The 16,658-nt window shown below is 43.7% G+C and overlaps 1 protein-coding gene across 2 annotated transcripts in view; it reads left to right on the top strand.

Moving 5' to 3' along the window:
• The window catches only part of fgd6 (FYVE, RhoGEF and PH domain containing 6), a 149,083-nt gene that overhangs the window by 118,236 nt on the left and 14,189 nt on the right, over positions 1-16,658 (top strand). For both annotated transcript variants that reach the window (XM_060843046.1, XM_060843047.1), the window contains exons 16-17: positions 1,095-1,241; positions 8,838-8,940. In XM_060843046.1, coding sequence (XP_060699029.1) covers positions 1,095-1,241; positions 8,838-8,940 — 250 coding nt within the window. The remainder of the gene's footprint in view (positions 1-1,094; positions 1,242-8,837; positions 8,941-16,658) is intronic.

Below are 16,658 nucleotides of genomic sequence, written 5' to 3'. Positions count from 1 at the left end.
TGCACATTCTCCCTGTGTCTGCGTGGGTTTTCTCAGCGTGTGCCAGTTTCCTCCCACAGTGCAAAAATGTGCAGGTTGGGTGAATTGGCCAAACTAAATTGCCCGTAGTGTTAGGTGAAGTAGTAAATGTAGGGGAATGGGTCTGGGTGGGTTGCTCTTTGGAGGGTCGGTGTGGACTTGTTGGGCCGAAGGGCCTGTTTCCACACTGTAAGTAATCTAATCTAATCAACAGCAGCAGAATTGTACTGCAGCACAATCTGCAACCTCATGGCCTAGCATATGGCGAGGTGATGGCCTAGTGGTATTATCACTGGATTGTTAATTCAGTGACCCAGTAATGTTCTGGGGATCTTGGTTTGAATCCCTCCAAGGCAGATGGTAGAATAAAATTATGGAACTCAGAGTCCACTGATGACTATGAAACCATTGCCAGTTATCAGAAAAACCTATCTGGTTCACTCATGTCCTTTAAGGAAGAAATTGCCATCCTTACCTTGTCTGGTCTACACATGATTCCAGTGCCACAGCAAAGTGGTTGACTCTTAACTGCCCTCTGGGCAATTAGGGATGAGGAACAAATGCTAGCCTAGCCAGCAACATCCTCATCTTGTGAATGAATTTTAAAAATGTTTTCCTAATCATTTATTTTTAACCAACAGAGGAGCAATGAGGAATAACTAAAGGGTTGAATCTTTGAAAACTAAGACCTGATCCTTCCTCTTTACCCTTGTTGTGTCTCAATTAAAGTTAAATAAATACCTAATCTATAATGGAGCACACCTTTGTTTCAGGCCAAGGCAGAGGTCTATGGTGTAGAACTGAAATCTCATGAAGAGCTCTTATATCTTGGATTCTTGTACTAGTTATTTAAAATTGTGTCAGAGCTTCTTAGATTTTCACAACCTTTGGTTTTCCTTTTTATGATTCAGGAAGCGTTAAATTTCCACCTTAATACCACATCCTCGTACATGTTTTAAAAGAAGTAGAAAATATTTTTTATTTAATTTCAATATATTGCAACAGCCTGCAGGTAATGTGGATGATTCAGTTCCTTTTTAGTTTCTGTGCTATTGTGAACTTCTTTCTTCTTCTAGGAAGAACCAGATAAACCAGAACTAAATACACCTCTGGGCACGAAGGCACCCATTTGGATCCCTGATCCTCGGGCTACCATGTGCATGATTTGTACATGTGACTTTACACTTACTTGGAGGCGGCATCATTGTAGAGCATGTGGAAAGGTTAGCATTTGATTGCATATTTTCTGTTGCTTTGACTTTTACTTTTTGTATCTTTTATTGAGATACAATATTTTTTCTGGTTCTCGCAGTGCCTTTAGAAGGCATTGTAATAATTTCTAAATGATATTCTAATGATTATTTTCTAAATGATAACTTTGTAACCAGGATGTGGGAATTTCCATTAAGTTTATACAATTCCATCAGGTGTACAGTTTGCTTTTTTAGACTGTTCCATTAGCTTTCACAGGTAAGCTGGCACCATCCATAAGGCAAAACTTTTAATACAAAGAAATGTAATTGCATAAACATAGTTCAAAAATCCTTACATAAGTAAAATACTGTGGATGCAGAAAACAAGTGCTGGAAATACCCAGCAATTGTGGCACCATCTGTGAAATGAGAAACCAAGTTCATGTTTCTGGTCAGTAACCATTCAGTAGTACTGGAAATGGACATTTTAAAATGTTGAGAAAGGGAAGGTAAAGATGGGCCATGTGAAGGTGAGGATGGGGCTACAAGTTAGAGACAAAGCTGAAGGCATCTTTCAACCAAAGCAAAAGGTGGCATCACTCTTGTCATCAATGTACTTGAGAAAAGAGGTGAAGAAGGTCAGCTCATATAGGATTAGAACAAAGAATATTCAGTGAATCCTTCAATAAGGTAAGCATAGTGGGCCCATACAGGTTCCCATTCACAACTTCTTTTATTTGGAGAACATGAGTGAAGTCATATATTTTGTGGTATGTATCAACATGTTTTGATAGGCAGCAGAGAGTTATACTGAATGACAACCAGTTCAGAATGTGCCCACTCAAGAAATGGTGGGTTTGCAGGTTGTCTCTTGTGGGATGGACTTGTAGAAACTCAGACCACTAGGACCGGAGAACTGTAAATACTTTTTGTAACTCTCTTCTGCAGCAAGATGCTGAGGATTCATCTATAGGGATAAGGCCATTTTAGATTAATAAGGCAGCACTAAATATAATTTCACTATAAAAATAAATTCACTGGATAATTATGGTCATAATACTATTAAATGCTATTTAATAGTCAAATGCTATTAAGATTCAAAGCAATTTATTCATGACCCAAACAAGTATCTTAAGCCTAAACAATGCTATTTTCATTAGTGTGTAGGAAGAGTAAGCTAAGGTTTATTTCATAAAAAATCAAAAAACATGGTGGTAAATAAACAATAGAAAACATTTGAACAATCCATGTCAATTAAAATAAATCCTATTAAATAACAAAATCTGCAATAAAGAACCATCTTGGCGTACAAATTAATTATAGTATTAGATTTAATTGTAGTATTAGATTTAAGTAAAAAAAACTTTGAATTATTCTTGCTAAAATTTTAAGTCTGAATCTTTGGAGTTGTTCAGAACCAGCAAAAGGCCATGAAAAGTTGGTGGGAAGGAAAACATAGGATGTGAAAATAAATAAGCTAAAAATGGAAATGCATATTGTATGTGCTTTTACAAATACAAATAACAGAGTAGCTAATATAAAAGTTAATCCCCTGGAAGCAGAGACAGGCAAAATTGTCATGGAAAATGAAGAAATGGCAGAGACACTGAACAAATATTTTGCCTGTTTTCCCATTGAAGATGAAATAGAGGATAGCTTGCGCTAAAACGAGTGAAGTAATTCAGGTAATTAATAACAGCAGAGGTGCAGTACTGGAGAAGCTTGAATAAGTTTGAATATTAAATACCTTGTGAATCAGCGGAGCAAAGGCTGAACAGGAGCAGATGTGGACACAAGGACAGCTGGGTAAGTGAACTAATATACATGGGCATGGGCAGTGGCTACACCCGAAACACTACATGTTTGGTGTCTCCCATCCTTCCTCCTCCTCAAATCAATAAAAATACTGTGTGGAGGGTTGGTAAAGTAAGGAAGTGTTTTTTTTCTTTCTCTTTTGGCAATTGAGAGCAGAGGGGATGGCAGCTGGGGCAGTTGCATGCTCCTTTTGGACAATATGGGTGGTAAAGGTCACCACTAGTGTCCCTGCTGACATCACTTGCAAGAATTGCACCAGACTCAAGCTCCTCACAGATTGCATTATGGAATTTGAGTTGGGTGAACTTTGGATCATTCGGGAAGCTGAGGGGATGATAGATAGGAGTTATAGGGAAGTAGTCACACCTAAGTTACAGGATAAAAGTAGCTGGGTGACCATCAGGAGAGGGAAAGGGAATAGGCAATCAGTACAGGGATCACCTGTGGCTGTTCCCCTCAATAATAAGTCAACCACTTTGGATAATGTGGGGGGGAGCCAACCCCAGGTTTCTGGTACTGAGCCTGGCTCTATGACTCAGGAGGGAAGGGGGGTGAATAGGAGAGTGATAATGATAGGAGACTCAATGGTTAGAGGTACATACAGGAGATTCTGTGGTCGGGAATGAGACTCCTGGGTGGTATGTTGCCTCCTGGGTGCCGGGGTCAGGGAAGTCTCTGATAGAGTTTACAAAATTCTTAAGGGAGAAGGTGAGTAGCCTGAAGAATTGGTACACAAGCTAGCAAACAGGATGAGGACCGAGAAGTGAATGTAGGGAGTTAGTTTGGAAGCTAAAAGGCAGAACAAGCCAGAGTAGTAATCTCAGGATTGCTACTGGTGCCACGGGCTAGTGAGGCTAGGAACAGAGAGCGGGTGCAGCTGAACACATGGCTGCAGAGCTGCTATACGAGGGAGGGCTTCAGATTAGTGGATCATTCCGATACCTTCTGGGGAAGGTGGGACCTGTCCAAGGAGGACACCTTGCACTTGAACTGGGTACCAATATCCTGGGTGGGAGGTTTGCTAGTGCTCTTCAGGAGGGTCTTAATGTAGTTTGGTAGGGGGATGGAAACTGGAGCTACAGATCAGAGAATGGAGTAACTTGTGAACAGGCAAATACAGCATACAGAAAGCTTGTGAGGAAGGATAGACCATTGATAGGGCAAAGTTGCAGTCAGTGATAGTTTGAAGTGACTCTTTTTTAACACAAGAAATGTCAGGAATAGGGGTGATTAACTTTAGAGTATGGATCAGTACTTGGAGCTACAACATTGTGATCGTTGTGAAGACTTGGATATCACAGGGGCAGGAATGGTTGTTGGATGTTCCTGGGTTCAGGTGTTTCAAAAGGAATAGGGAGGGAGGTAAAAGAGGTGGGGGAGTGGCTTGTTAATCAGGGATAGTATCACTGCTGCAGAAAGGGAGGTTGTCAAGGAGGGTTTTTCTACTGAGTCAGTTTGGGTGGAAGTCAGAAAAAGAAAGGAGCAATCGTTTTATTGGGAGTCTCTATACCCTTCCCCCCCCCCCCCGTAACAACAAAGACATGGAGGAACAGATTGAGAGGCAGACTTTGGAAAGGCGCAGAAGTAATAGAGTTGTTGTCATGAGTGACTTCAACTTCCCTAATACTAATTGGAACATCCTTAGTTCAAATAGTTTGGATGGAGCAGATTTTATCAGGTGTATCCAGGAAGGATTCCTGACTCAATGTGCAGATAGGCCAACTAGAGGGGAGGCCATATTGGATTTGGTGCTTGGCAATGAACCAGGTCAGGTGTCAGATCTCATGGTGAGAGAGCATTTCGGTGATAGTGATCACAACTCCCTAACTTTTACTATAGTCATGGAGAGCATAGGAGAAGATAGTATTCAGCTGGGGGAGGGAAATTATAATACTATTAGGCAGGAACTGGGGAGCATAAATTGGGAATAGATCTTCTCAAGGAACTGCATGACAGAAATGTAGAGGTTGTTATGGCGCACTTGATGCGAGTGCTGGATAGGTCTGTCCCACTGAGGCATGGAAGAGATGGTAGGGCAAAGGAACCTTGGATGACCTAGGAAGAAGGAATCTTATTTAAGGTTGAGGAAACAAGGATTAGACAGGGCTGTATAGGGTTACAAGGTAGCCAAGAAGGAACTTAAAAAATGGACTTGGGAGAGCTCAAAGGGGGCATGAAAAAGCCTAAGCGTGTAGGATTAAGGAAAATCTGAAGGTGTTCAACACTTAGGTGGGGAACAAGAAGATGGCCAGAGTGAGAGTAGGCCACCAAGGATAGTGAAGGGAACTTGTGCCTGGAGTTAGGGGAGGTCCTTAATGATTACTTTGCTTCAGTATTCACAGTGAGAGAGACCTTGTCGTTTGTGATGACAGTGTTTAACAGGCTGATATGTTTGAACAAGTTGATGTTAAGAAGGAGGATGTGCTGGAAATTTTGAAACACAGGAGGATAGCGAAGTCCCCTGGGCCAGATGGGATATACCCAAGGTTACTATGAGAAGTCTGGGGAAAGATTGCTGTGCCTTTGTGATGATCTTTGCTTCCTCACTCTCTGCTAGAACAGTACCACATGATTGGAGGGTGGCAAATGTTACTCCCTTGTTCAAGAAAGGGAATAGGGATAACCCTGGGAATTACACACTCGTCAGTCTTAGTTTGATAGTGGGCAAGTTACTGGAGAGGATTCTGAGAGACAGGATTTATGATGATTTGGAAAAGCATAGCTTGATTAGAGCTCATCAGCATGGCTTTGTGAAGGGAAGGTCATGCCTTACAAGCCTTATTGAATTCTTTGAGGATGTGACAAAACACATTGATGAAGGTAGAACAATGGATGTGGTGTATATGGATTTTAGCAAGGTATATGATAAGGCTCCCCATATTAGGCTCATTCAGAAAGTAGGGAGGCATGGGAGACAAGGATATCTGTCTGTTTGGATGCAGAATTGGCTGGTCCGTAGAAGACAGAGGGTGACAGTAGATGGAAAGTATTCAGCCTGGAGCTTGGTGATGAGTGGTGTTCTGCAGGGATCTGTTTTGGGACCTCTGCTCTTTGTGATTTTTATAAATGACTTTGATGAAGTGGAAGAGTGGATTAGTAAGTCTGCCGATAACATGCATGTTAGAGGAGTGGTGGATATGTGGAAGGCTGTTGTAAGTTGCAACAGGACATTGACAGGATGCTGAACTGGACTGAGAAGTGCCAGATGGAGTTCAATCTGGAAAAGTGTGAAGTGGTTCATTTTGGAAGGTCAAGTTTGAATGCAGATTACAGGGTTAAAAGTAGGATTCTTGGCAGCATAGATGAACAGAGGGATTTTGTGGTCCATGTCCATAGATCCCTCAAAGTTTCCACCCAAGTTGATAGGGCTGTTAAGAAGACGTATGGTGTGTTGGCTTTCATTAGCACGGGGATTGAGTTTAAGAGCTGCGAGGTTATGCTCTTAAAGCCTTGGTTAGACCACACTTCGAATATTGTGTTCAATTCTGGTCACCTCATTATTGGAAGGATGTGGAAGCCTTAGAGAGGGTGCAGAGGAGATTTACCAGGATGCTGCCTGGACTGGAAAGCAGTCCTTCCGAACATTTCTGAAATGAGCATTTCTGAACTGACAGCCAGGCTACTGTGACCACTAGGACTCATAATAGCACAGAAACCAACAGCCACTCTCAGACAACAACTCATCAGGACCAAGGACCCGATACCCAGCAGGAGCAAAACCAATGTAGTGTACAAAATCCCATGCAAGGACTGCACAAAACACTACATAGGACAAACAGGAAGACAGCTAATGATCCGCATCCATGAACACCAACTAGCTACGAAACGACATGACCAGCTATCCTTAGTAGCCACACACTCAGATGACAAGCAACAGGAGTTCAACTGGGACAACACTATTATTATAGGACAAGCCAAACAGAGGACAGCCAGGGAATTCCTAGAGGCATGGCATTCATCCACAAATTCAATCAATAAGCACATTGACCTGGACCCAATATACCAGCCACTGCAGCGAACAGCTGGAACTGACAACCGGAAGCGACAGGTACAAATCACTACAAATGCCGAAGGAAACATCACAGAAGCGCTTCACAGGAGGCTCCCAAGCACTGAGGATGTCACCTAGACAGGGGACGAAACGTCTGCAACACAAATTCCCAGCTCGGTGAACAGAACCACAACATCTTCAGACATTTTCTGGTATTATATTGGCTTGATGGTAATGGTAAATGAGAACCAGTTGGATATAACTTTCGAAAGAAGCAAATGTGGGTTTCAAAAAATGTTTATTGTGCTGTGAGTAGTTAGGGTCTGAAATAAACTTCCAGCAAGTGTGTTGGAACAGGTTTAATGGACAAATTTGAGAGGGCATTAGATGATAGAGTGCAGGATTATGAGTAAAGGCAGAAGTCTGGCATGAAGTTAAAATCTGCAGGGAACTAGAGCAAACATAATGGACTAAATGGCTTCCTCCCTCATTGTAAAGTTGACGTGTGTTTCCAGAGTCTCAGCAATATGGTTGACACTTCATATGCCCTAGTAAGCCACTCGATTGTATAAATTGCTACAAAGTCTTAAGTATTGAAACTAGACAGACCATCATGCATTGATTGAGGTACTGGAAAAGACAACAAAACTAACCCCAATTTATCCTACAAAATCCTCCTTACCAACATCTAGGGGTTTGTATGAAAATTGGAAGAACCATCTCTCTGATCAGTCATGACACAGACAACCTTGTGGACAGTCATATCTTCTAGACAAAGCTTCAGATACTATCATCTCTACCTGTTCTGTGTCCTGAATACTTGAGGCATTCTGGCCCATTACTAGAGTGGAATTTAACCACAACATGGGCTGACATCTCTTCCCTATACCATTACCATCAAGCCAGTGGTTTAGTGAAGCATGCAGAAGGAAATGCCTGGATATACTCCTGGCATGACTAAAAATGAAGTGTCCAACCCGGTGAACACAATTTCCTTCTGAATAACAGGAATCCCAACTAGGAACCCTCTATACATCTACAATACCCAATCCTCAACCAAGAAAATGGTTTGTGGTTGAGCATAGAAGCCAAACTCTACTGTAACTCTCCCCTCACAAGTTTCTCATTTCTTCACTCTTTTTCATATCTTCCAGCTTTCCCAAGCTTGGGTTCCATGCCCCATTTACTTTCACAAGCATGTTTCATTTTGCTGTCAAAACATTCTCCTTCCCGCCCACCCCAGTTGTCACAGATCATGGGTGTTGGCAGCTTTGGAGCACCAAGACAAGGTCGTAGAATATTACTATATCTGGTTCAGTTAGGGTTCTGTTCATGAACTCCGCTGTCACCCACTTCGGGAAACCTTGTTACCTCTGGCATGTACTCTAATTGCAGGTCAGTCTTTGCTGTTTAGTGGTACTGTTTCAAATATTTGCTGCATAAAGTTAAGTTTCAGTTCAAGGAAAAAGAACAAGCTTGACTATGCAAGTTAATCTTTTGAAGATTATAATTAACTTATTGAGACGTAGCCTAAATTGTAACATTTACTTCATGATTGAGTGGAAACAAAAATTTAGCGTCTGTTTTATGCATTACTCTTTTGATTCCAGTGTTAAAATCAGATGGTAATGACCTAACCCCAACTCAATGTGCAATTATTCATTTACTAGTGCTGATTATTTTTGAGATATTCATATATATAAGCTTCATCAGATTTTCTGCAGACCTGAACCAAATTGTTCCTTTTTATTCAGTTTAAGTACATTATTCTGACAGGTAAAGTTTTGTTGAGCGGTGTGTGATGTAGTTTTATCTTTCAGATTGTTTGTCAAGCCTGCTCAGTAAACAAATTTAATCTGGATTACCTTAAAAAGCGACCTGCAAGAGTTTGTGATCTCTGCTTCTCAGAATTGCAAAAGAGAGGTAAGGAAATTATTAATGTTAGAAATGTTGATGCTCTGGAAATGTTGTTGTATCTTGCAGAAGAGACAGTCGAAATAACCACCCCTCCAAACCATGTTGATCCATGTAGAGCCAGAAAAAAAATATAGAGCATGATATTTGTAGTATACATACGTGTGGATATCAATTCATCTGACAGTCAATTCAGTGTATAATTCCTTTGATTATTCCACAACACCAGATTATAGTCAAACAGGTTTAATTGGAAGCACTAGCTTTTGGAACACTGCTCCTTCATCAGGTGGTTGTGGAGTACACAGTTGTAAGAAACAGGATTTATAGCAAAAGTTTACAGTGTGATGTAACTGAAATTATACATTGAAAAATACCTTGATTGTTTGTTAAGTCACTCATCTGCTCGAACCTGATGAAGGAGCATCGCTCCAAATGCTAGTGCTTCCAATTAAACCTATTGGACTATAACCTGATGTTGTGTGATTTTTAACTTTGTACACCCCAGTCCAACACCAGCATCTCCAAATTTTGATTATTCCTGATTGGATTTAAACAATAATTATGTTCTGATCAAATAAGAGTGTGGATTGTCACAGATACCAGAAAATAAAAGATTAATCATTTTCCTCAACTGTTTGATGTTTTGTTTTCTTCACATCTATCTATCTGTAACCTCCATTTTGCATCCAAGATCCAAACACACAAAATTGTCACCAACTTATTTCCACCCATGATTCCCTGATCAAATCCCTCCCATTCTGCTTGCATCCTGACAACAGCACGGAATGCTGCTGAAGGCAGTCAAAGTCCCTAGTGACTGCCTTGACTGTAACAATGGTATTTTATTCTCCTTGTCCTTTAGCAGCATTTAACACTGTTGACAGCCCAAACACAGTTCCCCCATTAAATCCAGTGTCCTTGTTTGTCTCCATGTCACCAAATACTTCTAATGATACTGCTCCTCAGAAATCCCAGGTATCATCTCTCCAGTACTCCAAAGGGGCAAAGGAAAATGCAGTCCTTCAGCAATATTATTCAGAAGCTCTGGTGAATTTTTCTGTATCGATGTGATAATACTTTGCTGTATATCTCCCCAGCATACTTAACTTCTTCATAGCCTTTGTGTTAACGGATTGTTTGTCCAGCATCATTTAACAGGTGAAGAATAATAATTATTGGTAATGCCAAAACCATTATTTGACTTCTGCCAAAACATTTAAAACCCTATTCACCTCATTCCACTCTCCTATCTGCAGTTAATTTATGCAGAATCTTATAACTTGGGTGACCTGTTGATTTTGAGTTTAGCTTCAAGCTCAATATCCTGTCTGTTGTCATGTTGGCTTATTTAACCCTTGCTTAACTTTGTGTTTCCCTCCCCTCCACTGCAGCACAAATGTATTCCAGCCATTAATGCCTCTAGAACCTGTCCTTTGTCTTGCTTGCTGATGTTGTGTAGTTCATTCCATGCAAAATTCCTACTTGTTCGAAATTGCATTTCACATTCAATGATTTCTCCATGACCTCACCCAATCATTTAGCTGCAACATCTTTCAGCCTTGCATGCCATCTGATGTGCTTCAGTTGGTAGTCTCTCAGTTTTGTGGATCCCGCATCTTATACCCTTCACTATTATTGCCATTCTCTATACACCTTTTGCCCTAAATCCAAAATTTTAAAATTAATTCATTGAGGATGCAGGCTTTGCAGGTAATGCTATTTTTTTTAGATTCCCTACAGTGTGGAAACGGGCCCTTCGGCCCAACCAGACCACACCGATCCTCTGAAGAGTAACCCACCCAGACCCATTTCTCTCTGACTAATGCACCTAACACTTATGGGCAATTTAGCATGGCCAATTCACCTGACCTGCACATCTTTGGACTGTGGGAAGAAACCGGAGTACCTGGAGGAAACACACACAGACACTGGGAGAATGTGCAAACTCCACACAGACAGTTACCTGGGGCTGGAATCGAACCTGGGACCCTGGTGCTGTAAGGCAGCAGTGCTAACCACTGAGCCACCGTGCCACCCTTTATTATTCCTAATTTATTCCTAATTGCCCTTGAATTGCTGAAGTCAGTACAATTAGTTGTTGGAAAGGAAATTCCAGGATTTTGAAAGAGTGAATGTGAAGAGGTTTTGTATTTCCAAGTTAGAGTGATGAGAGACATGGAGGGAAAATTGCAGTTGGCGGTTCTCTAGTTCCTCAATGTCAGGTCTTCCCAAATTGTGTGTTGTGACCCCTAGTAGGGTTGACAGCCAAAGTGTTGGGATCATGAACTCCAATGCAGCAGTGGCTGCGTGGCATTGTGACCATGTATGAACAATAGTGAGGCCCCTTTAAAGGATACAGTTTTTTTAATTGTGGGTGTGCCCTAACTACCTGCTTTTGAATCCTGAAAATTGTCTTGTCCTATGCTCTTTACTTCAAAAATCTAAAGCTTTCCTCCCTTCTCCCCTCACAAGTTTCTCATTTCTTCAAGCTTTTTCATATCTTCCAGCTTTCCCAAGCTTGGGTTCCATGCCCCATTTACTTTCACAAGCATGTTTCATTTTGCTGTCAAAACATTCTCCTTCCCACCCACCCCAGTTGTCACAGATCATGGGTGTTGGCAGCTTTGGAGCACCAAGACAAGGTCGTAGAATATTACTATATCTGGTTCAGTTAGGGTTCTGTTCATAAACTGAGAGTGTTGTTGATGAAGGAATTGGTGATGTTTATGCCATTAGATGTCAAGAAATGTAGTCAAGACTGCTGCCTCATAGTGCTAGGGACCAGGTTTGATTCCTGCCATGGTCGTGTCTGTGTGGCGTTTGCACATTCTCCTTTTGTCTTTTGTCTGTGTGGGTTTCCTCCAGGTGCTCCAGTTTCCTCCCACAGTTCAAAGATGTGCAGGTCAGGTGAATTGGTCATGCTAAATTGCCCATAGTGTTAGGCTTATTAGTCTTGGGTAAATATAGGGTAAGGGAATGGGTCTGGGTGGGCTACTCTTCCGTAATTACACCGGCACCACTTCCCACCTCTCCCCCCGCTACATTGATGACTGCATTGGTGCCACCTCGTGCTCCCGCAAGGAGGTTGAGCAATTCATTAACTTCACCAACACATTCCACCCTGACCTTAAATTTACCTGGACCATCTTTGACACCTCCCTCCCCTTCCTGGACCTCTCCATCTCCATTAATGACGACCGACTTGACGCTGACATTTTTTACAAACCCACCAACTCCTACAGCTACCTGGATTACACCTCTTCCCACCCTATCTCTTGCAAAAATGCTATCCGGTATTCCCAATTCCTCCGCCTCCGCCGTATCTGCTCCCAGGAGGACCAGTTCCACCACAGAACACACCAGATGGCCTCCTCCTTTAGATACCGCAATTTCTCTTCCCACGTGGTTAAAGATGCCCTCCAACGCATCTCGTCCACATCCCGCATCTCCGCTCTCAGACCCCACCCCTCCAACCGTAACAAGGACAGAACGCCCCTGGTGCTCACCTTCCACCCTACAAACCTTCGCATAATCATCCACCGACATTTCCGCCACCTCCAAAAAGATCCCACCACCAGGGATATATTTCCCTCCCCCCCCCCTCCCGCCCCACCTTCCGCCTTCCGGAATGATCGTTCCCTCCGTGACTACCTGGTCAGGTCCATGCCCCCCTACGACCCACCCTCCCATCCTGGCACCTTCCCCTGCCACCGCAGGAACTGTAAAAACCTGCACCCACACCTTCTCCCTCACCTCTATCCAAGGCCCTAAAGGAGCCTTCCACATCCATCAACGTTTTACCTGCACATCGACTAATATCATTTATTGTATCTGTTGCTCCCGATGCGGTCTCCTCTACATTGGAGAGTGGACGCCTCCTAGCAGAGCGCTTTAGGGAACATCTCCGAGACACCCACACCGCCCCGTGGCCCAACATTTCAACTCCCTCTCCCACTCTGCCGAGGACATTGAGGTCCTGGGCCTCCTTCACCGCCGCTCCCTCACCACCAGATGCCTGGAGGAAGAACGCCTCATCTTCCGCTTCGGAATACTTCAACCCCAGGGCATCAATATGGACTTCAACAGTTTCCTCATTTCCCCTTCCCCCACCTCATCCTAGTTTCAACTTCCAGCTCAGCACTGTCATCGTGACTTGCCCGGACTTGTCCGACCTGCCTAGCTCCTTTTCCACCTATCCACTCCACCCTTTCCTCCCTGACTATCACCTTCATCTCCTCCCCTACTCACCCATTGTACTCTATGCTACTATCTCCCCACCCCCACCTCCTGTAGCTTATCTCTCCACACTTCCGGCTCACTGCCTTTATTCCTGATGAAGGGCTTTTGCCCGAAACATCGATTTCGCTGCTCGTTGGATGCTGCCTGAACTGCTGTGCTCTTCCAGCACCACTGATCCAGAATCTGAGTTCAGCACAGGACCAGGAATCTGTGACATTCCTGGACTCTTTGGCTCAGTACACTACCTGCCGACATGCTGAGATCAACAAATGACCTATTGAGAGAGCACAAATCATTTTCAAATAAAACCATTCTGAATAAGAATAGGCCATTCGGCTGCTCAAGCCTGGTCTGCTATTTAACAGGATCATGGCTATTCAACGTTGCTAATATTCACTTTACTGCACTTTCCCCATAATCTTTTGATTTCTCCTGCTGTTCAAGAATTTACCTAACTCAGTGTTAAATATGTACAAGGACTCTCCCTGCTGCTCATTGTGACAAAGAAGTCCAAAGACATTCAACCCCCAGTTCAACCTTAAATTGGTGCCCCTTTATCTGAGATTATGCTCTCTAGTCCTAGACTCTCCCATGAGGGGAAACATCCTTTCAGAATTTAACCTGTCAAGCCCCTTAAGAATTCAGTATGTTTCAAGGAGATCACCTCTCATTCTTCTAAACTCCAATGAATGGAGTCCCAACCTGTTTACCTTTTGCTCATGGAACAATTCCTCCTTACCAGGGATCTGAATCAAGAGTGTGGTGCTGGAAAAGCACAGCAGGTCAGGCAGCATCCGAGGAGCAGGAGAATCATGTTTCAGGCACGAGGTCTTAATCAGAAATGAGGCCTATGAGCTGGGGGGGAGGGGAGGTGGAGGGTACAGAGATAAATATGGTTGGGGGTGGGGCTTGGGGAAGGTAGCTGAGAGTGCGATAAGTAAATGGAGGTGGGGTAATGGTGAAAGTTCAGAGAGGAGGGTGGAGCAGATAGGTAGAAGGAAAATGGACAGGTCACTGGTGGAGGAAACTGGTGAAATCCACATTGATGCTGTGTGATTGGAAGGTCCCAAGGCAGAAGATGAGGCATTCTTCCTCCAGGTGTTGGGTGGTTAGGGTGTGGTGATGGAGGAGGCCCAGGACCTGCATATCCTTGATGCAGTGGGAGGGGGAGATGAAGTGTCCGGCCATGGAGCGGTGGGGATGTCCAGGAGATGTTCTCTGAGGCATTCTGCAAGTAGGCATCCTGTCTCCCCAATATAGAGAAGATCCCATTGGGAGAATGGATACAGTAAGTGACGTGTGGAAGTGCAGGTAAAACTCTGGATGTGGAAGGCTCCTTCGGGACCGTGGAAGGAGGGGAGGGGGGTGATGTGGGCTCAGGTTTTGCAGTTCCTATGGTGGCAGGGGAAGGTGCCGGGAGGGGCGGGTGGGTTGATGCAGGGCGTGGACCTCAAGAGAGAGTCACGGAGGAAATGGTCTTTACGGAAAGCAGATGGGGTGACAGGGAAATATATCTCTGGTGGTGGGGTCTGTTTGTAGATGGAAGGAATGGTGGAGGATGATGCAATGTATAACGGAAGTTGGTGGGGTGGAAGGCGAGGATGAGGGGAGTTCCTCCACCCTCGAACACACCCCTCCAACTGCACAAAGGCAGAACCCCGCAGTCCTCACCTTACATCTCACCAACCTCCGTATGCATCGCATCAGCCTCCGCTGTTTCTGCCAACTACAAACAGACCCCACCACCAGAGATATATTTCCCTCCCGACCCCTATCCACTTTCTGTAAAGACCATTCCCTCCATGCCCTGTTGTCAGGTCCATGCCTCCCCCCAACCAACCCTTCCCTTCCGGCACCTTCCCTTGCTACTGCAGGAATTGCAAAACCTGTGCCCACACCTTCCCCTCCACCTCTGTCCAAGGCCCCGAAGGAGTCTTCCGCATCCATGAGAGTTTTAACTGCACTTCCACACGTCATTTACCAAATCTGTTGCTCACGATATGGTGTCCTCTACATTGGGAAGACAGGACGCCTACTCGCAGAGCTCTTCAGAGAACACGTCCAGGACACCTACACCAACCCCACCGTCCTGTGGCCGAACACTTCAACTCCCCCTCCCACTCTGCCAAGGTCATGCAGGTCCTGGGCCGCCTCCATCACTACTCCCTTACCACTTGATGCCTGGAGGAGGAACGCCTCATCTTCACCTTGGGACCTCCAACCATGTAGCATCAATGTGGACTTCACCAGTTTCCTCATTTCCCCTCCCCTCACCTTATCCCAGTTCCAACCTTCCAACTTGGCCTCAAGACCTGTCCGACCTGACCACTTCCTTTCCACCTATCCACTCCACCTTCCTCTCTGATCTATCACCATTACTTCCATCTTCACCCATCTATTGCACTCTCGGCTACCTTCCCCCCAGCCCCACCCCCTCCCATTTATCTCTCCACCCCCTCGGCTCACAAGCCTAATTCCTGATGAAGGGTTTGTGCCTGAAATGTCGATTCTCCTGCTCCTCGGAGGCTACCTGACCTATGCTTTTCTAGCACCAGATTCTCGACTCTGATCTCCAGCATCTGCAGTCCTCGCTTTCTCCTAGTTGACTTTAACCTGACCAGGGATCTTCCTTACTAGGAACTTTCTCTGGACTAACTCAATGAAATGATATAGGACAAAATCTTCTCTCAGTACAAAAGACGTGGTCTCACTAGCACCTTGTGCTGTTGCAGTAAGGCTTCCCTACTCTTTTATAGTCCAATCCCTTTGAAATAAGGGCCAACATTCCATTAGCATTCCTGATTTTCTGCAGCACCTGTGTGCTAACTTTATGTTTCGTGCACAAGTACGTCCAAATCCTTTTTGTGTTGGCAGCTTTGTAGTTTTCTCTAAACTATTTTAAATAATATTCTGTTCTTTTGTTCACTCCAAAAATGAACAACTTCATATTTTCCCACATTATGGGTCACTAACCTGAAAAGGAACCCCTATGCCCACTCGCCATTTCCTGCTCACTAGCCAATTCTCTATCTACATTAATGTACTACCTGCAACCTTTTGTGAGGCACCTGAGAACACCTTCTGGAAGTCCAAATACAATACATCTTCTGATTTCTTTCTATCCATTCTATTGAGATTCCCTCATAAAAACTAATATTTTAGTCAGACACAATTTCCTTTTCATGAAGCCATGCTGATTCTGCTTAATTGGATTATAATTTTCAAAATGATCTGCTATTACTTCCTTAACTGATTCCCATTCTCTTCCAACAGTACACATTAGGTAAATTGGCCCACAGTTACCTGCTTTTTACCTCCCCCTCTTTTTGAACAGGGGCATCATATTGGCAGTTTTCAATTTTCTGGAAATTCTCCAGAATCCAAATGATGATGCAGCCCTACCTTCTCCCATCCCTCCTCCAACTCCAAATACAACTGTAGAAACTAATTAGATATTGCAAGAGTTTAAATTGTTTTTTTTTAAT

Source organism: Hemiscyllium ocellatum, chromosome 23 (assembly GCF_020745735.1).
Source record: "Hemiscyllium ocellatum isolate sHemOce1 chromosome 23, sHemOce1.pat.X.cur, whole genome shotgun sequence".
In the NCBI taxonomy this organism is placed as follows: Eukaryota; Metazoa; Chordata; class Chondrichthyes; order Orectolobiformes; family Hemiscylliidae; genus Hemiscyllium; species Hemiscyllium ocellatum.
The sequence above is the reverse complement of the archived record's forward strand: the minus strand, read 5'-3'. Positions and strand labels throughout refer to the sequence as shown.